Source organism: Bicyclus anynana, chromosome 5 (assembly GCF_947172395.1).
Source record: "Bicyclus anynana chromosome 5, ilBicAnyn1.1, whole genome shotgun sequence".
NCBI lineage: Eukaryota > Metazoa > Arthropoda > Insecta > Lepidoptera > Nymphalidae > Bicyclus > Bicyclus anynana.
The window spans coordinates 17,638,592-17,664,892 of NC_069087.1; the positions used below are offsets into that span (position 1 = coordinate 17,638,592).

Consider the following 26,301-nt stretch of genomic DNA (forward strand, 5'->3'; position numbering starts at 1 on the left):
TTGCTCAACTTCCCACCAGGTGGAATGACAACATCAAGCGAGTCGCAGGGAGATGCTGAATGCAGGCGGTTCAGAATTGTGGTGTTTAGAAGTCCATGCAACTGGACTTCCATCGGCTGATGTGTGAAGTACATATTGGTTAATTGAAGTCTTTGGTAAAGATTTTTATCGTTTACAGTAATAGCAATGTCAACGCAGATCGATCACTCATAGTCAAAGAGCTGCAGGTGCGGAAGGAGTTAGAGTTTGCTCTCATAGATTTGTTGAACGGAATAATGCGCACAGACGCTGTAACTTGCGTGACTGTTGTATGCGACACGGTTTACTTGAGCGTCTTCGAGGGGACGCTGTTTAGAAGAACGATCACAGTACCTTTTGTCATGGTAAGTTTAGGTAAATAAAACAGTTAAACTCGATTCTAAGAGAATCTTTAAAACAGAAAAAATTAACGTATTTGTCTCTTTTCCACTGCTATTACTGGTACTGTTAAATCTTCCGCCGTTTCTTTTTACCAAATGAGTACTATGCAACGTATCCCTAGTAAAATATTGTTGCACTTGGGACGGTATATCTATATTATCCAGGAAATAAGTGTGCTCCTATATATACCTAGGTTTATATAGGAATGAATGAAATGCTAGATGTTGAAGGATTTACGAGTGCCTACCTAAATGGATTTTAAAAGTGTATGCCTTTCTAGATTCGGAGAAAGGCAAGGTTTAAGAGACCACAGATATAAGGCTTGTTAACAGATATATCTTACTGGCACACCTACCATCTAGGGTTTAGTTTAGGTATACGGATTAGAAAGTGAAACGTATGGATTCTACTTGATTTCTATCATGCAGATAGTGGTGGAGGAATCTGAGGACTTGCTCTCACCAAACTTCGATACCCTTGAATCATTGCGAGAATCCAGGAAAGATGGTTGTAATGTCTACGTGATTATATTAGCAAATGGACTCCAAGTAACCAGACTTTTAAGGTTCGGAGACAGGTAAACATTTTTTTAAATTTGTTAATTGTCTCCTTCTTTTGAAAGTCCCTCAAAACCTAGTGAGTTTCAAAGAAGTTTTATTCAGCTGCATCTATCCCAGGCTGCAGACTTGAGCGTGATTCAGGTCAGTTTTTAAAGCTAAATAAATTTCTGTTATAGATATCGCATATTGGACACCAGAGCAAAATACATAATGCTTCACGATGTCAGACTTTTCCATAGCAGACTACACTATATCTGGAAAAGAATTGTCAACGTTGTCTTTTTAAAGTACCACAAAACTATCGTTGGTAACGCCAGAGGCAAAGCGTGGTTCGATCTGTCCACGGTACCATTCCCTAATCCCATAAAAGGTATCTTCATATCCCGCCGTGTTGATATATGGCGAAACGGCAAATTTCATTACGGTAGAGATCTATTCGCCGACAAAACAAGAAATCTTAACAAGGAAGTGTTGAATGTAGTTTATTACGATCATGTACCCTCGGTTATTGTAATGAAGTCTAATGAATCTACTAAGGTTGGAGGTGTTGAAATTGAAGTAAGTATCTGCACTGTGAATGTAAAAAGAACCATCTCTTGGTGGTTTAACATTTGAGTGTTATGAGTGAAAATTTAACTGTGAGATATTTGTAGCACAGTAGCACAGTGTAGTCAGAAAAGTCTAATAAAATCATTGTTATGCTAATTTTGAAATATGAAACCGGTTATTTTGGATTACTACTTTTTTAGATCCTCAATACGTTAGCCCAGAAAATGAATTTTGCACCCAAATTGTATCAATCATTTAACGCGGAAGCTCACAAATGGGGTCAAAAGCAATCAAACGGCTCTTTCTCTGGCCTTCTCGGGGAAATGGTCAATGGCAAAGCGGACTTGGCGCTTGGCAACTTGCAGTACACGCCCTATCACTTGGAACTGACCGACCTAAGCATTCCGTATACGTCGCAATGTTGGACTTTCCTCACTCCGGAGGCTCTCACTGATAACTCATGGAAAACGCTTGTTTTACCCTTCAAGTAAGTTCCAATAGAAAATACCATTTCACCTGTGAGGTCTACTTTAACTGCCACATAACTTTCGCTATTACAAATTACAACGACGTTAAAAGCCTTTCTCTGATATTTTGAAAATAACCTGTGAGCTTTCAAATAGAACTAATTTCTACGAGGATTTACCGTGAAGTGGGAATAAATAAAATAAATATTTCATTTTGTTTAATGAATGTCATAAATCTACTAGCCTTGGATCGTACCACTATTGCACTTAGATTATCGAAAAATTGGACATCACATTGGGTCTTTAATTTTGTAATATCGTTAGCATATCGTTAGAGTTATTCATTATGTATGGTTTTTTACAGGCTTTACATGTGGATAGCTGTGTTATTAGTTTTGTTGGTCACTGGCTCTATATTTTATGGACTAGCAGTGTATTACGTGAACCTCTTGGATTGCACCAATACTTTGCCAATTACGGAAAAGCCTACCGCCGGTTAGTATACCTATCTTGGTACCTAATAATTTTATCTCCATAAATCTTAAATATAAAATTAAATAGGTAGGTAAAGGTAGGTTTTAGGTTTTATGAGACCTGAATTGTGACCTGATCTTTGAAACTTGAAAAGGTACCTACCTACCTACCTATTGAGTCATTGACTTCTGAGGTCAATAACTTTTGTTCAACAAACTAATATTTGTTTTGCAGGCGCAAAACCAGTTGGCCTGTATTTGTTCGGTGAAATAACGAACAGTATACTCTACACGTATGGAATGTTACTGGTAGTTTCTTTACCCAAGCTGCCGTCTGGATGGTGTATTCGAGTACTGACAGGATGCTACTGGCTGTACTGTATATTGCTTGTAGTATCTTACAAAGCGAGTATGACAGCTATACTTGCAAACCCGGCGCCTAGAGTTACTATCGACACGTTAAAAGAATTGGTGGACAGCAAAATCACTTGTGGCGCCTGGGGTGGCGAATCTAAGAAATTTTTCCTGGAGTCACTCGATGAAATAGGCCAAAAAATCAGCGATAGATTAGTAAACGTCGACAATCCCGAAGAAGCTGCCAGTAGGATCGCTGATGGAGTGTTCGCATATTACGATAGCTCCGATTTCCTCAAATATTTAAGCGTCAAGCGGAAAAATTCACGCATGGAGTTTGAAAATTCGACTGCAAATAACATTGAAGTTTCCAAAACAGAAAGGGACCTCCACATCATGACAGACTGTGTCGTAAACATACCCATCTCTATAGGTTTTCATAAAAATTCTCCATTGAAACCTCTAGCTGATGTTTATATACGGAGAATTGTTGAAGTTGGTCTTGTAGAGAAATGGTTAAATGATGCCATGTATAGAATAATAACGATGGACACCTCTGAGGAAGAAGTCAAAGCTTTGATCAATTTGAAAAAGCTTTATTGTGCTTTCATAGCTTTAGCGATTGGCTATACTCTGAGTTTCTTATGCTTGCTGGGAGAGTTCATTCATTGGCATTTTATAGTCAAAAAGGATCCTAACTTTGATAAATATGCCATGGATATTTATTATATAAAAAAAAATAAAAAGCATAAAATTTAGAACTAAATTATTTATTAAGGAAAAGTATTTCGAAACTAACATGATCATGAATAAATAGTATATTTTCAGTCAATTTGAATCACAATTAATCCCAAATTCTGAAAACTTAATCAATTTCTAATTAACTAAAATAGATTCCAAGCTGTGAGATAGGTCAAGATATTTTTAAAATAAGATATTTTTAAGAAACTGAGACATTGTTATGCGGTTTGTGACTGATGTGTCCATTATTTATTTTTAGCATTAAATAGTGTTTCAGAAAATGGGATTCAGTATTCAATTAAAATTACATTTAAACATTTTAAGATATGCATTACAAGTCACTATAAAAGAACTAGTTTAAAATTAACAAATTAATTGTTATATAAAATTCTAAAACAATCAACCTAGCATTTTTTTTCTAAGAATCCTCAATAAATTTGAATGACACATTATATCTTAAGGTCATTTGATTCTTTATTTAACTTATTTAACCTAACTACATTATCATATTAAGATTGACAATAAAGATAGACCCACAAAAAGTATAGCTGTATTTTTTCCTAATCATAATTTTGAGAAATTTCATAACAGGTCCTTCTATTATTTAAGTGGAATAAATTTCAATAATTTTAATACTAGATTCAAATCATTTTGCAGTTGACTCAGAGTTAAGAAGTGGTGGTGGGACGCCTTCTGGGGCATTTTGTTTAATCCACGGATGTTGTAGTACACTTGTTAATGGTAATCTGTTCTCTGGTTCAATGACTAATAGCTTTCCCATCAAATCCCTCGCCAGAGCAGAAACATAATCTGGATATTTCACTATTACATATTTTATCTTTCTATAAGTTTGATGTGAATCTTTTGCTTCAAATGGAGGGAGTCCTACTAGCAGTTCGTAACAAAGGACGCCAAGACTCCAAATATCAATGGCATAGCTATGGGGTTTGCCTTCAATCATCTCCGGAGATAAGTAATCTAGGGTTCCACACAATGTCATGCGTCTTGAAGACGGTGAATGTACAGACCAACCGAAATCTGCTATTTTAAGCTCATAGTTATGGCCGATGAGTAAATTTTCAGGCTTTATGTCTCTATGAATAACTTTCTTCGAGTGACAGTATATTAACGCTTTGCTCAAGTCTCGAATGTATATAGCTGCAGTTTTTTCGTCCAAACGCCCGCGTTCCTTTAGCAACATATACAGAGCACCGTGCTTTGCGTACTCAAGAATTAAATAAATCCGTTTTTCGTCGTGAAAGTACCCGTACATCCGTAATATGTTCGGATGTCGCAGTCTGCACTGGATTTCGACTTCGCGTCTAACTTGGTGCTCAATATCAGAATCCAGTATCTGGCTTTTAAATAGAACCTTCAATGCAACAACATAGTGAGATTTTTTTTCACGCGCCAAATAAACATTGCCAAATTTACCTTTTCCGAGTGGTCGTCCCAAGTCGAAATCGGAGAGAGCCCATTCTTGTTTTTTATTTTCTGTTGTTGTTGCCGCGCCTTGTGCTGCAGCAGCAGCACCAGTTTCATCTTTGTCGTTCACTTTGTTGTTCGTTTGGAGAGGTCGAGGTGGCGGTAAAGGCACTTTGAAGTTATTAGGATGTGTACTCGTGCTATCAGCTGGCATTTTTTTTATATTAGAGTGGCACATGTCGGATCTTTCCGAAGTGTTCGGTCTGTTTTCCTTGTCATATTTTGGGATATTCATTTTAAACTTGCGGGCAAAGAACAGTTGATTTATGTTCTGAAATCTGAACCAACAAAGATCCACTTTATTCTATTCCAAAATTATACAAAATTAGTGTTGAGTAGGACATACAAGAGGCAGGACATTTGTCCCGTACATGACGTCACAATGTAAGAGCGGCTCAACATTTAAAAATGTACTACTTCACATTTTCTGTCGCGGTAGTTGCTTTACTCGTACGCGAGAGAAAGCGAGACACTAGTACAAAAGTCGAATGGGACGTCATTCTGTGGTCCTGTCATATAATTTTGTACTATATCCCTTAACGCGACGGAAATAGTATACGATGCGTTTAGAAATATTATTTTTTGAATTTGGATCTGTTCAATTGACATTTTATAAAAATAAAAATTACTTAATAATTTAAAAACTGAAATATAATAACCAAGGTGAATCGATCTATTTTATAGGTTAAAAATAGGTTTGTCATTTAATATCAGTATGTAAGACAAAATATTACTAACATAGAATACTTGTACCGAATCGTAAATCTATGATTACAAAGCTATATAATTGTACTAGTACAAACATGACATTTGTACACGTTGCTTCAAACAAAGTTCAAATATGACATTTGTATTCGTTACTTCAAAATTCAAATGTAGTGCCAAGCTTCAGTACACAGACCACAAATGAAGCAGACCTCTGACTCAGAACAAAGCTTTGTGCTGGTTAGAAATTTTGTATGTGTGTATAAAAATGTCATTCATAAATTTCTCGGACCTCTCTTTTACACTTGGGAAAAAATTAAATGTGGGGGGAAAGTCCTATCTCTTTCTAATTTAACACATGCATATAAATCGTAGTAAAATTAGGGATGTGCAAAAATCGTAATTAGAGAAATTAGTGCTGAACACACACACTTGTTGAAGATTTTTTAATGTACCGATTTTAGAAATTTCCGGTTTTCTCTTACACTACTAGTGCACCTAAATTTATATTTACTTGTTAGATTTTAAGGAAAAGAAAAGCCTTTAATATATTTAAATCTATTTATTTTGTTAATTGTGTAGTGACTCTACCACCGGTTCGGAAGGCAGAAGAGCCGGCAAGAAACTCAGTGGTTGCTCTTTAAAAAAAAACATTATTTACAATTGTAATTATCATTCACAATCCCCAAAATTACAAATATTGTGTACATACAAATTTTAGGCTGGTGGAAAATCAATTACATATTGTTTTTCTATAACATTATGAGGATTCAATAAACAAATAAATATAGGGTATATATTTCTAATGCCGGATCAGAGACCATTATAATAAAAATAAGTAAGTGTAAGTAAGGTTACCTAAAAACCTAATTAAAATTATGTAATTTATTGTCATACAAAACAAAGATTGTGAGTTTTGCAAAATTATAGTTTTAAAAACAATAAAAACACAAAGCACGTACAATACTGTGAAATCCCACATTGTTTCAGTATTAAACATTTTTTTTACAAATTTAGCAATTTTTTTACAATATACATTAGAATGTAATACAAAGGGCAAGATTTCTAATTAAAAGTACAACAAGGACAGGATATCACAGGAGGCACAGATTTGTTAGGACTTATACTTAATTATATTACTAGCAGACTTGACCATGGTTTTACCGGAATAGTAGTTTTGATTATAATGGGTGCTTGGCAGTATTTCCTATAACTCTGGGGTTACTCTTTAACGAAAATTAATACATAATAATAAATTTATATAATGACGTACATTAATACATATTTATAATTATGACGTAGCCAAGTTTTACGTATTTTAATGTTTGAAGACATAAAAAGATTTTATTTATTAGTTAAAAAAAATATTAGTTATGCAGTTCGGTTCCTTTATGTGGACTCGTCGACACCTTGAAGTTATGGGAAATACTCCCGAGCACCCTGTATATGTTACAGATGTAGCTTTCTAGTAAAGAGTGGATTTCTAAAATCAGTAGTGTAAGTTTTTGAGTTAACTCTTAACAAACAAAAATCTATAATAATAGTCTATCAAAAAATAAATATAATAATAGAATACAAATACCTAATAACTTACTCTTACAAAAGTAATAGTTTGAAAGAATTCAAAATGGAAATTTGAAAGACTGATAAATAGCATGAAAAATAATCTTTAATTTAAATTCCAAGTTAAGAAAATATGAATATAAACGGTATGAAAAAATTACTGACTTTGGTGGTGTGTAGATCTATAGCTAGCACCTTTACTTACTTTATTTTTAAGCATATCTTCCATTTCCTTTCCTTTCTTTCTAGTATCTACATTGTGCATCTTCCTATTAAAATTAATACACCATTGTCTGACTTGCATTCTAATGACAAACAACCAAAAAGCGTTAAAAAAATCCAATTTATGCTTGTCACAAGATAAGAAAGAAGTATCGAGCCGACTTTTAAATACGTTAATTAAATCTGTGTAAATGTAAACGTTACAAATTTTTGGCTATATTTCTTCAATTAAATAAATACATTGTCATACAAGACTCAAAAGATTACGAGACGGATGATAAAAAATTCTGGTACTTGCATTATATTCTCTGGATTCAATTAAAGAGTGAAATGGTTCATTTACATCAGACAATAGTGCATTTTTACAACTTTGGCAGTCTGCACTATCTAGTTTTGAAAATAAATATCTGCAAATTGCACCTGCAAAAACACAGCTTGAATTTGAAAAACGTTTTCAGAAGGAATACAAGTATCTATGAAATCTAAATTTTGATGTTGAGATGTGTAATCAATACATTGAATATCTATTTTTGGTCTATTAATTAAACTCCTGAGAGAACCAAGCATTTTATCTTTATCGCGAGAACAATTTGCATATATAGAACTATCAGATGTCATATCATTAATTAACAATGTCTTAAATGACGAAATAAAATTGTGACAATCTTGGTGTGTATTAGAGCCACCATGACCTCTGATTTGTGAAAAAAATTCCAGGGGATCCTGGTTTAATTGCTGAAGACTCAAGAAGTTAACGCCTGAAATGTTTTTAAAATCTTTACGGTTTTTATATCGTGACAAAAGTTACGTAATGAAATTGGCCTCATTTTTCTTGAGTCTGTAGCATCAAATTTCATTGATTGTAGTTTTTTCACTGCTTCATTCCAAAACTGAAAGTGATCTGATTCTAAAGATAAAGCATTACGTAAACTGGTACTTTTATGACCACCACCATTAAGGCTATCAAACAAATTGTTCATGAATAATATTATTTCAGCAGTGAAAAACCCATTATCAATGTTAATAGGTGGGACACTATAATTATGGTCCATTCTAAATCGTTCGCATGTCTTCAAATACATCGATAGAGAGATGTAGACTGTGTTGCTCAATACTTCTGCATGGTTGACCTGTAATGTAAAATGAAATTTGGTTAAAAATTGAACATTTAACACTGTACAATAGTATGAATAACATAATAGTTATTGTCTCGTTGGTCCAGTGCTTAGCCCGTGCGGATCACGAGGTACTAGGTTCAAGTTCTGCCTCATTGCCAAGCCAAAATCTTGGAATTACCTAAATGGCCAACATTAATAAAATCTTTTTAACAAAACGACTTCAAAATAACAAAAAAAAACTTAAAAGCGAAAAATAACATAGTATGTGCTACCTTCAGATTACTTTGAAGGCGGTGGCAAGTGAGTGACATAATAATCAAAGCCGTTTTTTTGAAATCCTAAAACTTGATTGATATGATTTAATCGGCTTACGTTACTGAATTACTGTGTTGGTACTGCCTTCAAAATGATAACGTAAATGCTAATTTATATGGAATTGAAACAGTGCAGTAGTACCTATAGATGGCGCTGTTTCAATTCCTCATAAATTCGCATTTACGCTAACGCGACCGTCACAGTATCAAACTGCCACTGGTCCCTCTGAAGGTAGCACATACGATGTTATTTTTCCCTTTTTATTTTTAGTCGGTTAAAGTTTTTTGTTACAAAGATTTTATTTTTCTGTCTTTAGTGTGTCTTAGCATAGTGAACGAAAGCGCCACAGTACGGGAAAATTCGTTATTTTCATTTCAACACAAAATTACTGAACCGATTGTCATAAAAATTTAATGGAACCAATCTGGAACTATAATCTTTTAACAAAAAAAGAATTTTTAAAATTGGTTAAGAAAAAACAAGTGTCGAATTGAGAACCTCCTCCTTTTTTTTAAGTTGCTTAAAAAGCCGTTAATTTGCATTTTTTTGTTCTAATAATACTTTTATATTGAATCTTCGGTAAAATAATACATAAGGTTATACATTTTTAAATATATATTCATCACGCGAAGACGCGTGATTCGTGTTTTTAACGTATTGCCACATTACTATTAGTAAAAAATAAACTTTAATAAAGTATTTTTCACTACTCTTGCTCAAAAACACTGTCATATTACCACTCCACAGCGGGGCTAAACAAGCATATTAGCCTCTAGGGGCTAAAGTAATTTTGTTTTTTTAATTCTTGTCTGTTACGAGTACTAGCTAAGTACTAGCCTACTATAAAACGGAGGAGGTTTTATTCGAAAATAGAATCATTATAGGTAAGGCCCCGATTGTTTTGAAAAATAAATAAAAAACTTTAAATTGGAATAAAATGCACCGTTCTTGTCTGTGGAATGCGTTTATTTTTTTATTTCATTTTTATTGAGTTGCGAATATAGCGAGATTTGAAGACATGGGACATCCTTTACGGTGTAATACCTTTGCCTTTTTCTCATGTGAAAAAAATAAAATTAAAAAGCGGGAATTTAAAAAACAATTGGCGTGAATAATACACACTTGATTTTTTACAGAAATTCATTGTAAATTTGTGACCGTAACTTACATATTTTTCAACAATAATTGTTATTGTTGTTTTCATCTAGTGAGAATGGTGATCTTAATTTGGAGATGGATGAAATCTTCAATCTGTTACCATCAAAGTCGAAACGCATTTACTTAAATACTTTCCTACGATACCTACGAATACCTACGAAAAATTTAATAAGTGGAGAAAACAACAACGAATGGATTCACTTACGAAAGGAGTTTTTTAAACTATTATCTCCCACGTTTACCTCACATACTCATTATTCATCTTCACAGTAGTCGGAAATTATGTTACCGGGTAAAAGCATTGTCCTTAATATCCAAAATTGTAGACTTTGTACATTTAATTTTCAATTAAAATAAATCATTGAACATGTACTAAACTATTTTATTTTCTCGCAATCGTAGTGAAAAGCAGAGTGTAACACATGGGGCTAAACCCATTATAAACTCGGTTTCTATTTAGGCGGCCCTCGCCTTACGTCTCGGGCCCTAAAAATACCTCGTATATAATGGGTCTTTTTAGCCCCTTGTATAACAATCTACTATTTTAGAAGACTAGCGGATGGCCGCGACTTCGTCCGCCCTTAAACCTCTTCTTACGAAAAAGGGAGTAACATCTCCCGTTTTCCCTACATACGTTTACCCTTCACTACTCTGCTCCTATTGATCGTAGTGTGATGAAAAGTATACTATATCCAGGAGTATGAAGAATAATTGTACCAAGTTTCGTTAAAATCCGTTGAGCAGTTTTTGTTCCTATAACGAACATACACACAGACAGACAGACAGACCGACATTTGATGTTTTATTGTGATCAGAACGCGTTGTGAGCTATTTTTCCGCTCCGGTCCCGCTTTTGCTTTGAGCTATTCGGTGCGCGGCTGGATTTTGCGCTTTTTATGTGCTTGGGTATAATGCGGCGGCCACGGTCGGAGGCCCTACCACAAACCCCCGGCCGAAGGCCGGGGTATAATTAGGCGCGTGGGCCAAGGCAGCGCGTTTTATGTGCTTGGGTGAAATGCCTAGCCAAATCAAAAATCAAAATCTACTTCACTATAAGAAAGTTCTGCGTAGTTTTACTTTACAATTAATGGGTATACACTCAATCATCCCCTGTTTTCCTAACCATAGAGTTGGATTTTTTTCCAAATTTATCATCATCATCATCATCATATCAGCCGATGGACGTCCACTGTAGGACATAGGCCTTTTGTAGGGACTTCCAAACATCACAATCCTGAGCAGTCCGTTTTGATAATTTTGTTTTGTTAGAAAGGAAATATAATGAAAAAAAATATATTTCGAATTAGGTCCCATATAAATTTCAAATACGAAAAAAAATCTAACCCTAATTGAATGTATACCTACCCATTAATTGTAAAGTAAACCCACGAATAACTTTTTATATTATAGTCAGATTTTAATAATTTTTCTTTTATAAGATATGACTTCAAAATTAGTCTCATATTAGTTTAAAAAAAAAGTTACTACCCTAAGGGTGAGAAAATAGGGGTGATATATTCATCATTAGCCGACGTCTCGCAGGTTCACCCGCGTAATTCTCTTTTCCGTGGGAATATGAAGCCTGTAAAACTAACAAATAATGGAGCTTTCTAGTATGTTAAAATAATTTTCATAATCGGTGTAGTAGATCAAGCGATTACCCCCTACAATACCCAAAACTTTACCTTTTTACAGTATTTTAGTAGAGGCCCCGCGGTTTCAGTCATGTAATGCCCGTTTCCTTAAGAGTATGAGGAGAATATATAGTTTAAGGCACTCACAGATAACGTGGCTTTCTAGTGGTATAAAAATTTTTCAAAATCGGTGCTGTACATCCAGAGATTACCCCTACAATACCTTTACCTCATTATAATATTTTAAAAGACGCCCCGCGGTTTTACTCGCGTAGTTCCCGTTTCCGAGAGAATATGTGGATAGAATAGCCTACGACACTCGCAAATGACGTAGCTTTTTATTGGTAAAAAAATATTCAAAATCGGTTTAGTAGATCCAGAGATAACCCCTTACAATTCCTCAAACATTTTTTAGCAGACGCTCTGCGGTTTTCTCCTCGGAGTATGGGGATAAAATATAGCTTATAATACTAATAAATAATGTAGTTTTCTATTATTAACAGAATATTTAAATTCAGTTCAGTAGATCCAGAGTCTACCCTCTTAAACCTCACAAATTTTACCTTTTTACAATATTAGTATAGACTAGCCCCGCGGTTTCACCCGCGTAATTCCCGTTCCCGTGAGAATACGGAGATAAATTATAGCATTAACCACTCACAAATAACGAGGCTTTATAGTGTTAAAAGAATTTTGAATATCGGTTAAGTAGATCCAGAGATTAACCCTTACAATCCCACAAACTTTACCTGTATAATATTAGTATGTTTAGAAAGTAAAGATTCACAGAGTATTTATTGATAACTCGTAGATTTTAATTCTAATGCTGAGTGGATTCGACTTCAAAACTTTAACGTTTCCACGAAACTGAAAAATAACATTATAATATTTTCTACCTATGAATCACTTTGTTCGTTTTTTTCGTTTATGAAAAAACCACATGAATGACAAAAAGAATGTCTGAGACAAAAATCTTTACGATACGCCTTGAATTAATAGATCACAGGCTTGACATCGACTTCAAAGTGATCAATAGGTAGAAATTATTATAATGTTATTTTTCCCTTTTTAGTTGCGTGGGTACGTTAAAGTTTTAAAGTCGGTTGTATTTAAAAACAAATTATGTGTAGGTATCAAGGAGGGATAGTACATTAAGGCAAAAATAGGAATAGCGCAATAGATTATTTTCCTTTACACCCAATGCAGTATATCACATAAACGCTAAATACAATAGTTTGATTGTGAATTATATAACCATCTGATTAGATTGCAATAATGTACCAATGTAACCAAAATATGAACAAGTATAGATGACAATATTATTATAATAATACGGTGGTGTTCTTTATGAAATTTTGAACTAAACTGCATTCAAAGTTCAATTTCACACATTTTGTGGCTTGATACATAACAGCTTAACACCGTCCAAATAAAATGACGTACTTCAACATGTTTTCTGGTGAACTGACAATTTTAGTAGGTGTAGAAACACGAATATCAAGTTTGACACGCGACGTCGCGTTACCGGCCTCAGCGTAAAAGGCCGTTTCATAACAGCTTAACACCGTCCAAATAAAATGACGTACTTCAACATGTTTTCTGGTGAACTGACAATTTTAGTAGGTGTAGAAACACGAATATCAAGTTTGACACGCGACGTCGCGTTACCGGCCTCAGCGTAAAAGGCCGTTTCATAACAGCTTAACACCGTCCAAATAAAATGACGTACTTCAACATGTTTTCTGGTGAACTGACAATTTTAGTAGGTGTAGAAACACGAATATCAAGTTTGACACGCGACGTCGCGTTACCGGCCTCAGCGTAAAAGGCCGTTTCACGCGACGTCGTGTGATGTGGCACTGAACTTGTTAAGAGAAATTTTAGTAGCAGGAGACACTTGGTGGTGTCAGACTCAGACCTGCGTGCCCCAGAGAGAAATCCTGGTCATTACCTAATGGTGATGTTATTATATCTAATATAAATATTGTTATAAAATAAATAAATAAAAATAAAAAGAGATGACATGATTACACAACTTAAATTCCTAACAAAAGGTAGCTACTGTAAATCGTTGAAGAGTTCTGTTAAGTGTCTTTCGTATTCCTAACCAGACCCCTAATGACAGTCACAACCCATCTAGGTGAAAACTCCTTATCAATACAAATTAATCAAACCCAATCACAAAGTAGCTACTTAAAACTGTTGAGGAATTCCATTAACTGTCCTTAATCTTCATCATCATACAACAACATACTTACACACTTACACACAAAATCTTCGTGAAGTTTGATGGTGTGATATAAAACATATGAAAATATACATAGAAGTGGCGAAAGGGTTGAAAGTGTGTTTCGATTTTCACACGGACGAAGTTGCGGGTGTCCGCTAGTAATAATTATAATTAACTTGCTCTTAAATTAATGAAAATAAATTTGATTAATTACCATAGAACAATCAGATATGGTAAATATATTTTATATAACATTTTATAAACAAACCATACATAATTTAAAATAAATAAGTTATAAAAAGACAAGTGTTATCTACCTTCATTTCTAATTTATTTGTTGGTAAACAGTACTCATTAAGAAAGGCTGTAGTATAACAAATGAATTGACTAAAAATGGCTATGTAGTTAGTCTGTATCTGTACACCATAGAAGGTGCGAGAGGATCACCATGAATCCATGGAATGCTAAAATATTTGTCTCATACTTGTGCATTATATGAATATCTCTGTGAGCTTTGTTCAAATTTTTTTTGGCGCACCTACTAACAGTAAACCTCCGAAACCCCTGCATATTAAATTTCATTTAAATTGTTGGAACTTTTTCAGAGATTCAGCTTGTATATACACAAGGAATGCTTGTTTAAAGGTATTAAAAAGGAATTAAAACAACTTGCCTTCATCTTGTCATAAGAAGTTGGTCTAATGTGTTTATCCGTCAGGGTTGTGGTTCTTGCACGTCCGGCTTCACCATCTGTAGCATAGAGCTCCTCAATGATGGACCACTGTGCACGTTGATTACCAATAAGTAGGTCTTTTTTCTGAAAATTGTTTCGAAAACATTTTAATAAATGTGGTACTTTCTTTTTCTTTCTTTTCTTCCTGGGCCTTATCCGCACTTGGCCACTAAGGTTTGGCGGTTGTACGTACGGTGGTACATCATACATGTGATATATTTTATTATTATTATATATATAATAAAAGACATTATCAGGATCATTACTATTATTACGGTTAATAAGTAAATCTCAGATATTAATGAATTTATTGCTGCAACATTAGCAGACCCTTGATTTGAGACAGTACATCTCACTCCATATCCTGATTTAAATATGGCATCAAGAAGTTCTTTAAGAATATTTTAAATTTAAAGTTTTAATTCCATCTCGGACAAAATAAAAAGCTAAAGGTAGTTTCCAAGAATAAAATATCCCACACAGCATAAAAACTAAAACTTAATCAGCAACATTATTTGTTCTGACACCACCTCCTATATCCTCAAAACCTTGAATAACACCTGTATGAAAGTATAACATTTTGGACTAATTTTAGATAAGGAAAGTGCAATTTTTTCATCATTGGTAGATATATCTAGCACCTCTGAATTTAACACCAGATAATCTTAATTGTGAGTCTACTAATACCTTTTCAAAATGACTTGACAGGGGATACTTTGATACAAAAAGTTTTAATTTAGTTAAAGATTGATATTTAGCCTTTAATCTGTTAAGTTGAGTTTTATTTTTTAGTTGTTTCTTTAATGATTATTATTAGCTTGACGTGAATTTTTCTTACGAAGAGTTTCAAACTTATCTTCCGGAACTCTATGAACAAAATCTAGCTTTCTACATGACTTGAGTCTGTTATATGACCTAACGTGCACTGGTATGTTTTCTAAAGCAGACTCACAATTAGCAGGTATGGAATCAGCTTGACTCGCAGTTGAAGTCTGTAAAGTAGACTCAACATCAGTTTGTAAATTGGAATTTTCAATAACATTGACCGGAGACAAAATTGAAAACTGTTCTTTACCACTGTCAGACTGACTCTCTGAAATTTAATGGGTTTGAAGATGTCTGTCTGTATGTAATGTAAAAGTAGATGGAATATGGTCAACTATTGTACAGGAATTCATTACAATGATTGGAAAAAAATCTAGAAATTTTAAAATTACAGATGGTGGTGAAATAGTATTTGGATCAGATTGAAGGGGTTGATTAGGAGTAGATAGTGTAATTTCAGTAGTAGGAATAGAATCCTTTGTCAATCTATAATAATTACATACCTGGGTAGAAAGTGGTTTTCACAAATTTTAACGTTTTCTAACTGCCTACGAGTATATTTCCGTAATATTGGACAATTGATGAACCATGCCTCCCATCTAGTGTTATCACTATCAGTAAAAGGTACAGCACGTAATTTGATCGCGTTTTACACTTGGGAATAACACATTTAAAACAAAATTACTTTTATCAATAACCAAGCACGAATCGAACTACATTGTATATCTTTTTATAAATCAAAATTTATTTAAATAGTGAAGATAATTAATTAACAAGAAAGATTTATCCTTATTATTAGTAATTCCAGCGGCGCTCATGCGAATTTCAATGATTTCAATTATTGAAAAGTCAAAACCAATCTTTCGCAGTAAAATTACAATGGCGGCGCAGGCACGAGGCAACAAATTAAAAACAATCTTACACACGTGGTATAAACACATTTCTCTTTCATTCATAAAAGCTATTATTTTTCTTTGTGTAAATTTGACCAATCACATCAGTTCTTCGATACTTAGAATTGTAACAGTGTGCAAGTTTATTTAAGTGTACAGGTGAAAGAGATAGGCATGGCCACCACCTACTACAGCCCATAACAAGGAGAAGGATGGAGATATCTCTCTCTTTTGTTAGTAAAGGATGGAGGATTCTCATTTTTTATTCTACGGTTGGGAGGGCCTGCTTCAGTACGCCTCGCCTCATTTGAAGTGGGACATTGTACTGCCCCGGTACAAAAAAGAGGCAACACTTACAAACTCTTTTTCAAGTCATGTCCTACCCAACACTATACAAAATGTCGAATGTCGATTATTTGAAATCGACAACGAATAACGAATTTTCATGACATCACATCCATCACATCACAGTCACAGATTACTCATACGTGTGTTATCTATAATCTATGGTTCTGACTGAACACAGATATTGATATAGGTTACGTTCCACTTGGCAATCGTACGTCCAAAATACTCTTAGGCCATTCGTCATGACGTCCAAGGTCGTACTCATCTAGGTCGGGGTGAGAACGTTACTGGTGACGTCATTAATTTTCTCACATAAGGTGAGTCGGCGTGTCGTTTAATGAAATCTTACCTTGATACAATCTGTGGACGTTCAGAATTTTCAGGTTCAACTAGGAGATCCTAAGGCTCGCCATGCACGAGCAGCTATAACAGTTAGCATTGAAACTGCCAATGTTAACTACTCGAGTAGTTTGCAATTTCAATTATAATTCCTAAATGTTCTTATATTTTTATTGCACATAACAGCGCGACACGCATGACATTGTCGTCCATTCTTTTCAATAAACTAATAGGCAGGAAGCGTGCGTGACGCGGGGCTAATAGTGTGAGAGCAGTCGACAACTTGAGCAGTCAGCCTGACGAACTCTTAACCGCACTATGAAATAATATCATTGTTCTGCCAACCAACTGTAGCACTCGCTGTTACTCAAGCGTGTCGTGTATTTATGTATGTAGTTCATGTAGTCGCAGCTCGATGCAGTCGACCCCTGATTGCTTCAAGCTGTTCGTGTATGCTTAGCATTGCATAATGCTTGCATTATTAGGCATGCATGCGTGCATGCATGCCTAATCACGTTAAATAGTTTGAAATTAAATAAAAAGTTACATTTTTAATTCTCCTTTTTTATTTTAAGCATCAACACTCAAAACGCTCTATAATTCATTCCACTAGACTGTATGATTGCAACGCAATCGCAAGCAAGTAGAAAGGAAAAACTGCGGTAATTTGCGCGACTGTTAGGCTCACTGTGTGGAGCATAACTCTTTAAATTTGACATTGACATTTGATGTTTTGACTGTTAGTCTATGGTTGTGACAATTGACAACTCCACAGCTGTTAGATCAGAGATGAATAAAAAGTCAAATAAAAATTAGTTTCTCAAGAAAGTAGAAACTTATTTTATTGTAGATAATTTTTATAAATGATTAGCCAATGCAATTAATATCTTAAAATAATTTTCGTTCTTTAATTTAATTGTACTTAATAGATATTATTTAAAAGGTAAGTGAGGGCCTGTGAGGGCAAATGAAAGTTAATATTTCTCGGATATTTTATTTCATCCGTAATTCATAGATTTAAAGGTAATTTAAATCTGCGCAGCTAAAGCCACTTAATTAATTTTTCTTAATCCCACCATATCCCTGTCGTAAAATTATTTTACGTTTTTGGTAAAACAGTATTATAGGTTATGACAAAAACTTTAAATATATTACCAGTGAAAGATTTAGTATTTCAGGATCTCGTTATAGTCAACAATGTCAGACGACGCAGAACAGCAGGCTGACGAAATAGAAGTCCTCAAATCAATTTATGAGGGTGATGACAATTTCAAACAAGTAGATGCAACCACATACCAATATAAGGTGCTTCATACATTACATTTTCCATTTTAAATGTATGTCAAATACACAGTGTCATTACTGTAAATACTAAATTTTTGATATCATCATTGTAGTTTGGTGTCTGTGTTAAAAATATATTTTTTGTCAATTTCAGTATATTGATGGAGAGAAATCATTTATATTAGAAATAACATGGGGACCTACTTACCCTACGGAAAAGCCTGGTTTCAATTTAGAAATATTTTATAATCAAAATCTGTGAGTATTCAAAACTCCAATTAAAAAAACACCATTTGACTTGATTGTAAGGAAAAGGTTGTACTCCCTCCTTAATGATGCTCAATGAGTATCAATCATGACTTGAATTTACCTAGAAAATGTCTATTTACTGTTGCATAGAAGGTATTTATTTAAATTATCTATTATCTACTTATTTATTTATTTATTTATTTACTTATATTATAAATGCAAAAGTTTGTATGGATGTTTGTTACTTTTTAACGCTGCAACTACTGAATCAATTTGGTTGGAATTTAAAGTAAAGTTAGATAATACCCTTAATTAACACAGAGGCTACTTTTAATCCCAGACAATTCATGATTCCCAGGATATTTGAAAGCTTAATTTCTCGCTGACAAAGTCACAGGCATCAGGCTAGTATAAAAACCAAATGAGCATTCCAAACTTTAGTTGAAGAATAGTAAGCACCAGAGCTACAAATTCAGCTGTCTCTTGTTTTTTCCCTTTATCCTTTTGGCAGGACATCTTTAATATCTTTTGCGTGGCATCCTCTTTGTCTTTCCCATCTCTGGGGTATCAATGAATGATCTCATTAAACCACTTCTCTTTAGATGACCTGACCACAATAGTCGAACATCACATCAGCCTTTTTACCTTTTTCGGGACATCTGCTACTGCTGTTATCACATTCCTTTGTTTATACTCCACTTGTCTTTTAGCTTGACACGCAACATGCGTCATCATCATTATCAACCCATATTTGGCTCACTGCTGTGGTCGAGTCTCTTCTGAAAATGAGAGGGGTTAGACCAAAAATCCACCACGCTGACCCAATGCGGATTGGCAGGCTTCACACACGCGGAGAATTAAGAAAATTCTCTGGTATGCAGGTTTCCTCACAAATTTTTCCTTCACCATTTGAGACACATGATAGTTAATTTCTTAAAATGCATAAAACTGAACCCACACCCGCCGAAATCAGAGGCAGAGGTCATATCTAATGGGCTATCACGGCTCCTACTAAATATTACATTTTGTTTATTCCAGATTGCCGTCAGTGAAAGAGAAAATCCTGTCCATACTAAATACAGAGGCCGACCAGTGGGTGGGGTGTGCTATGACATACACACTGTTTGAGTGCCTCAAGGAGAAGGTGTCGGAGATATTGGCCGAGCAAACCGAGGAGGCGATAGTAGCACGGATTGAGAAGATTGCAGTTACTGAACAGGTATTTTGTCTGAAAAACTGCCTATATGAAAATATGTTGAGTTGTTCCTTAGATCAGCAAATCTTTGTTTTGTATTTCCTTACTCCATTTTTATTACCTCAATCTCTGTAATTTTATAAGACACTCTAATTTGTTGATAAAGTATATTTATTTGTCAGGAAAGGTACAAGTCCAGATTTTCGAAAAGCTAGGTCATGGCTTTTTTAAATCAGGACTATACATAATATTTAGAGCTAAATGATCTGTAGCCCTTGAGCCACTTCATAAATTATTACAAACTTTTTGAAAAGTGTCTCAACTTATCCCTAAATAAATAAACAATGTTCTACAAAATTTCGTTAAATTGATTAATGCCATTAATTAAAAATGCATTTTAAATTTTTTGAGAAAACTACAATTTGTATATGATTCTATATTGTAGGAAATAGTAGTCTGAGACGGATATGACGTAAGGTGGCGCGACTTTTTTTGTAAAGAGTGGGGAGTTAGAGAGGGGTACCGATCGGATGGCGGGAACGACTTGCGATACAAGGCGCTAGACATACAGTCGGCTTCAGTATGCTCGAGGCGTTCGAGCCGTCCACATTTCTTCTTGTGTAATTCTTTATGGGTTACATGGGATAGGCGGGGAGAGTGACTTGAGTAGAAAAGGGGAGTGTTGGTTAACTATTAAAGACGTCTTTCACCCTACACACAACATTCACAAGTGCGTGTCTTCACTTAAGTTTTGACTTTTGACTCTCTGCCATTCTAGGGTCTTATTTTGGTTACAGTTTGATTTGTTAATTAAGTTGTCCTGACAAATTTTATGAATTATTTATTTTAACCTTTGTTCGACATTGGTTTTCTTATTTTTGTAATTCACTTCTGAGTCTGCTAAAAATATGATTTCTATGTTTAGATATTTTTTAGTACCTGTTACCTGTGTATGAAAACATCATTTTCTTGCAATTACAGACTGAATCGAAGAAACCAGAGAAGAAGGAGCAGTTAAGCAAATCGCAGAAGAGAAGAGCATGGGACCGCGCGGAGGTGGGGCGAGCAGGAGAGAAGCCGCGCGGCTGGGACTGGGTGGACATTGTGAAGCATCTCTCGCAGGCGCCGCACGTGCCCGCGTGACACGAACTCGCACAGTAGACCATAGACAATTTATATCAATCATAGACATCTTAAGGCTGGCCGCACACGAGCAATATTGTTGGCAATACATGCGTTTACATACTATAAAGCAGGGTAAGGTTTTCTAAACACGTCCCAAATCATTATTAAATTTTAACTGACCGCTACCGGCCTATAGCTTGGAAAGTTCCGTGCGAGCCGGGGGGCGTGTAGCGATGAATGAAAAACGACTGATGGACCTCACTTCCCCGCATGTACGATTTCACAGCCGCGCAGTCTTTCCCCCTGTCGCCCGTATATCATAGGTGTCTCTTCAACTAACTTGCCAGACTATAGTTGGCCTTAGATGCGTGCCATTATATATCTCATGAAGACAAAATTGCATATTGTCGTCCAATAGCGGCAGATCGAATAAAATAATAATTACTATTTAATATAATAATTGTTATTTCCTTAGGGAGGATCTCAAGTAACCTCATCCTTCTCTGTTTACAATATTATTGCGTAGTGTGTGGGGGACCTATTAACAAGTCAGCAGTAATGGCGTCTACGCATGAGTTTATCGCGTCGTGTTGTGTTATGGTGTGAATATTCAAGGAAATCATAATCCCTGTAGCCAACTGTATTGTAACTTTCAAATACATTGCTCCTTACGTGCGATAACAACCAGTAGGTTGCGTGTACAACTACATATATAACAAAATATACATGTATACAAAATGTACTTTTAAATGTAGCGAAACACGGCAAACTTTCAAGAGCGAAACTAACTGTCACCCGCACAATGCTATACGAAACAAACTGTAAGATACATATTGTTGCCTGAGATGTATTCAAGATTCTAAATCCAATGTATCCACCGGGAAAACCTTGTTAGTATGTTTTGTTGGGTCACGTCATTTCTTTTGCCTTGTATTGAGACTTCTATGATAACCATAGATTATTTAAATATGTTCATAATAAAGCACATAAATAAATCTCAAATGCAACTGTTTCTAAATATCTATAAATAACTTATATGTTAGCCTCGGTAAAATTATTATTTTCGTTCATATCTCTGAGATTTTAATTCTTTTTGTGACAGATTGTACCTTATATCTTTGTCAATTTTACCAAACAACCGCAGTAATAATTTTTAATTAGTATTTCATGACGTGTTTGCAAAGTTTCATATTTATCGGTTGATTAGTTAAAGTGTGAAAGCGTAACAAAAAATTTATACAAAGATATTAAATTGATTTATAATCGGGTAAATCTAACTTCAACTTATACCTAAGTCAGATTATTAGAGAATTTATTATAATAAACTGCCTTAGCCTTATTAGAACTGCAGCACCAACACATTCTATATTGTAGGAAATAGTATTCTGGGACGATATGACGTCGCTCGATCTCATGTTGGCTCGTGCCTCAGACCAATTATAAAAGGACCTGTATCGCACTCCTAGTCAGGAACAAAATTGTCTGTCATTTTCTGAAGAAAACGAGCTTAGATTTGGTATATATCTTATACTAAACTAGAAGTTTTTGTCCGTTTTTTACACAATTCAATTACACAAAAAGGTATTTTTACGGAGCTCTTTAACCGACGAACACGATTACAACTATTTAACATCGATTTTATAGAGACAGTTTTTATAATCGCTATTGGATCGTTGATCATATACTTTGACAGAAAAGTAACGTCTAGCGAGACAGGCCCTATACAATAATTGGTTTGAGTCTCGTGCCGATACTAGGTGGCGGTGTTTATAAAAATATTGTTTCCTGGCAACTCGAAACTTTACATAGACAACAAAATGACAAAACTGTCAAAAGCTTTTATACCTAAAATATACATATAATAAATAATATAAAACACATATTATTTTTGCAATATTCAACGACTGAAAATAAACGAAATAACAAATTTTACAAAGTGTTTCAATTAGATACCTTTAAATATAGATAATGAAATACACAAAACAAGAATGGTTTACCCCAGCTGAAGTGGTAATACACAATACAGCGACTGACTGTTGGGTCTCTCTGGACGGTAAAGTACGGGATCTGACCTCTTGGCTGCAAGACCAGTTGAAACTTTGCAAGTGCAAGAAGTCGTGTTCTTGCACAGTCAAGAATTGGTACTGCGATAACAGTTGCGTGGAGTACTGTAACTGTTTTAAAAGGGGCTTCTCTTACTGCGATGCTAAACGAGTAAGTTGTTTTCTACTACTGAAAGAGTGGTTGAGCTGTGATAGCCAGTGGGCATGACCTCTGCCTTCGATTCAGAGGGCGTAGGTTCGAATACGGTCGGGGGCATACACCTTCATCTTTTCAGTTATGTTCTTTCTAAGAAATTTAATATCAACGTGTCTCAGACGGTGAAGGAAATACATCGTAAGGAAACATGCATACCTACCTGAGAATTTTTAATTCTTTGCGTGTGTGAAGTCTGCTGCCAATCCGCATCCGCAGGTGAATTCTCTCATCATCATCTCATCTCTTATTCTGAGAGGAGACTCGTGCTTGCCGAATATTGGTTGTTAACTCAGACGAATGTTAATGTTGACAAAAAGAGGAGGACACATTTTCCTATGGAATCCACGCCGCGTTCGCGCTTTGAAAAATTCAAGGTGTAGATCGCATGTTAGGTATTTGAACTATGTGGTCATCTCTTCCCAAGAATATCGGGTATGGGGTATGGGACTCGAGGGATTGCCTCCTTGCCCGGATAAGACGCGGGGGATCTTTCTCCTCCGGCGATTTCTTCCAGACCCCACTGTAAGTACTCGGACTGGTACTCACATACTGGTAGCTATAGGCACTTAAAACTTTACCTACCTACAAGACGTCGTTGTAACATCACGTCAATGTATCTATCTATTTAAGGTAGTGCTTTTCAAGTTTAAATGAACTTAGGTACCTACTTATTTCTATTAGACTCTTAAATCTATGTGTGCTAATGAGACAATGCTTTAATTCTTTCACGATTCTATAGAAGTAGTACCTACCCTTTACGTTTTCATTCTTCTGCGTGTGGGTATAAAACTGTGACCGAAACATCGGTCGTCGTATCCTTTGACCTCTAAACCCTCAACCTCTCTAAATAAAAATCTCTTACAGCCTGCAATGACTATCCTGGCTTACGCCGGCAAGGATGTCAGCCACTGGTTCAAAGGAGACGAGTGGGTGCACTACATTCATCCCGTCGTAGCTTCTAGAACAGAGCACCATCAACATGGTCACGGCTACAGACGGCCTGTGGTGCCCTCGACTTTGTGGAGACCTTTCACTAACCCTTGGTGGCTGGACGAGAGCAATGTCGTGGGGAAACTGACTCAGAGAACCAGACCCATTCAGATTACTAATACCTTGACGAGTAAGGATATTTTGTTCTCTGTTCTTTCGTTCATTCCTGACCTACAAAATACAATGATGTAAGGTAATAGGTTCAGTCGTTATAAGTCTGAATTATATGTTCGCTTTCCCATGTCAAATTAAGAAGTCCATGAGAATATCTCTACGTAAAAAGGCACATCCTTAGATACCTAATTAACTACCTAACCTTACTATCCTGCTAATAATATAAAGGCAAAAGTAAGTATTGTCTGTCTGTTATTTTTCACGGCTAAACTAAGCTGATTTAGATGTATTTTGGTACAATGATAAGTCTGACCTTGGAGCAGAACATAGACTACTTTTAATATCGGAAAATTGATGATAACTGCGGGATTTGCTATAGCTGTATACCTTTACGATGTTTTGCTTACCAGTAATTATTCATTTAGCAGTTTTTTGTTTTTAATTAGGTTCCAGCGTAACACTTGAAGTGTGCTCCGAAGAGACGATATACCAGATTATGATGCGTTACCTTCCTCACAATTCACACATGTTGTCATACACCTGGCGATACCTCGGTCGCGGGCTCAAGTACGACAAAACCCTGGCCGAGAACGGTATACCTGATGAGAGGGATCGCTTCAATGAACTTGCCTTGCCTGAGAACCTGCACATACCTGATCTGTTGCTGTATTATAATGATGATTTGACTGAAGGTAAGATAGAGGTTTTCATCGGGAAACTCAGGTTCTGTATTGTGGTTAATGTATCTATCAAATCTTATATGAATGCGAAAGGTTCTCATCATGAAATCTCTGAAACTACTTGTTATACACAGATGAAATTTGGCTTGGAGGTAGTTTACAGTCCGTAGACGTTCGCTAAGAATTGATCGGTCGATTAAGAGTGTCGGATTAAGGAGGTCTAGAAAGATTTATTAGAAAGCTAAGTAAATAATCAAAGAAAATTATTAATCGAATAACACGTGACACATTTTCTATTAATTTTAGGAAAGTATTACAATTCAGATTGCTTACTTTCAGATCCTCCCAAAGATGATTGCTTATGCCATGACATGAATTGTGTACTGGATCGTCCTGAAAAATGCTATGAAGATGTGCAGTTTTAGATAAACTTACTTACATTTCTTAACTTCCTATACATTTAACATTTTTATTATAGCTTTTTCGATGTGTTACATTGAACGTTTTCTTAAATAATTCGTCACAAATTTTACTACTTCCAAAAGAATTAATAATAAATAAGTAATGATTAATGTTTAAACGAGCTGTGGTAGCCCGGTGGATATGACCTCTGCCTCGATTCGGAGGGCGTAGGTTTAAATTCGGTCCGGGTCATGCACCTCCAACTTTTCAGTTATGTGCATTTTAAGAAATTAATTATCACGTGTCTCAAACGCTGAAGGAAAAACATCATGAAGAATGAAGTCTCTGAGGTCTGCCAATTTGCATTGGGCCAGCGTGGTGGATTATTAGGCCTACCCTAACCCCTCTCATTCTGAGAGCAGACTCGAGTTCAGCATTCAGCTTATATGGGTTGATTATGTTGATGATGATTCGTTAAACATTTTTTTTTTGTTGAATCCACTGCCTTGGATGCAAAGGACACACTGCGCCACACGTCCGCCTAATAAGTAGGTGTACAATAAATACATTTCTTATTATGTGGCATAATTGCTAGCAATCTAGGATTAAGAGGCATTTCGTTCCGCTCTTCGGTTCAGAGGGAGCTTTTTCTGGTCACGTAAGCACTGATATTTTACACCACAATTAATATTTATAAAGAAAAAAAATCTACTGTTTATGGTATAACCTTTGGCACGTGGGCATATAATTTTAATGTCTATGAGGTTTATACCCGAGCATTTCCAAGAAAGCAATACCACCATGCATTTTTTTGTCGTCACCATAGAATTATATTGTTATTGACTCTTAAATTTACGCGTTTCGTAGGTTT

At 35.3% G+C, this 26,301-nt stretch overlaps 4 protein-coding genes and 1 long non-coding RNA gene across 6 annotated transcripts; 3 read left to right on the plus strand and 2 right to left on the minus strand.

Annotated features, from left to right (window-relative positions):
* Nucleotides 1-143: 143 nt before the first annotated feature.
* Nucleotides 144-3,610, plus strand: LOC112050872 (glutamate receptor ionotropic, kainate glr-3; the record flags this gene model as incomplete). Its single annotated transcript, XM_052881708.1, has 6 exons — nucleotides 144-383; nucleotides 849-997; nucleotides 1,157-1,538; nucleotides 1,730-2,016; nucleotides 2,361-2,491; nucleotides 2,705-3,610. Coding segments are annotated over 6 exons (2,067 nt in total), but the record flags the coding sequence as incomplete, so codon positions are not given.
* Nucleotides 3,580-5,589, minus strand: LOC112051175 (aurora kinase C-like). The gene has a single exon (XM_024089705.2). The coding sequence runs from the start codon at nucleotides 5,282-5,284 to the stop codon at nucleotides 4,211-4,213; it is 1,074 nt and encodes a 357-aa protein (XP_023945473.1). The 5' UTR covers nucleotides 5,285-5,589; the 3' UTR covers nucleotides 3,580-4,210.
* Nucleotides 5,590-14,668: 9,079 nt separating this feature from the next.
* LOC128198109 (uncharacterized) lies at nucleotides 14,669-16,726 on the minus strand. Its single transcript, XR_008250859.1, has 2 exons — nucleotides 16,056-16,726; nucleotides 14,669-14,811 (listed from the first exon to the last, which is right to left on the minus strand). It is a non-coding gene; the product is annotated as an uncharacterized LOC128198109 (long non-coding RNA).
* Nucleotides 16,727-17,927: 1,201 nt separating this feature from the next.
* LOC112051391 (RWD domain-containing protein 4) lies at nucleotides 17,928-21,167 on the plus strand. Of its 2 annotated transcripts, none has more exons than XM_024090008.2 (5): nucleotides 17,928-18,075; nucleotides 18,303-18,437; nucleotides 18,571-18,674; nucleotides 19,704-19,884; nucleotides 20,842-21,167. In XM_024090008.2, the coding sequence occupies exons 2-5, from the start codon at nucleotides 18,330-18,332 to the stop codon at nucleotides 21,001-21,003; spliced, it is 555 nt and encodes a 184-aa protein (XP_023945776.2). In that variant the 5' UTR covers nucleotides 17,928-18,075; nucleotides 18,303-18,329; the 3' UTR covers nucleotides 21,004-21,167. The 2 variants fall into 2 exon arrangements, with proteins under 2 accessions (XP_023945776.2, XP_052737500.1); XM_052881540.1 differs by having other exon boundaries at nucleotides 18,311-18,437.
* A 158-nt stretch (nucleotides 21,168-21,325) lies between these two features.
* On the plus strand, nucleotides 21,326-25,560 carry LOC112051379 (cytochrome b5 domain-containing protein 1). The gene is made up of 4 exons (XM_024089995.2): nucleotides 21,326-23,199; nucleotides 24,109-24,364; nucleotides 24,795-25,040; nucleotides 25,368-25,560. The coding sequence occupies exons 1-4, from the start codon at nucleotides 22,954-22,956 to the stop codon at nucleotides 25,451-25,453; spliced, it is 834 nt and encodes a 277-aa protein (XP_023945763.2). The 5' UTR covers nucleotides 21,326-22,953; the 3' UTR covers nucleotides 25,454-25,560.
* Nucleotides 25,561-26,301: the final 741 nt, after the last annotated feature.

What these genes read in the sequence shown, in the direction of transcription:
- LOC112051175 (XM_024089705.2), bottom strand. Translation starts at nt 5,284, where the DNA reads ATGAATATCCCAAAATATGACAAGGAAAACAGACCGAACACTTCGGAA.
- LOC112051391 (XM_024090008.2), top strand. Translation starts at nt 18,330, where the DNA reads ATGTCAGACGACGCAGAACAGCAGGCTGACGAAATAGAAGTCCTCAAA. An exon ending in CAACCACATACCAATATAAG is followed by an intron (nt 18,438 to 18,570) that starts GTGCTTCATACA and finishes TGTCAATTTCAG; the next exon opens with TATATTGATGGAGAGAAATC. An exon ending in AGATTGCAGTTACTGAACAG is followed by an intron (nt 19,885 to 20,841) that starts GTATTTTGTCTG and finishes TTGCAATTACAG; the next exon opens with ACTGAATCGAAGAAACCAGA.
- LOC112051379 (XM_024089995.2), top strand. Translation starts at nt 22,954, where the DNA reads ATGAAATACACAAAACAAGAATGGTTTACCCCAGCTGAAGTGGTAATA. An exon ending in CTTACTGCGATGCTAAACGA is followed by an intron (nt 23,200 to 24,108) that starts GTAAGTTGTTTT and finishes AATCTCTTACAG; the next exon opens with CCTGCAATGACTATCCTGGC. An exon ending in TAATGATGATTTGACTGAAG is followed by an intron (nt 25,041 to 25,367) that starts GTAAGATAGAGG and finishes GCTTACTTTCAG; the next exon opens with ATCCTCCCAAAGATGATTGC.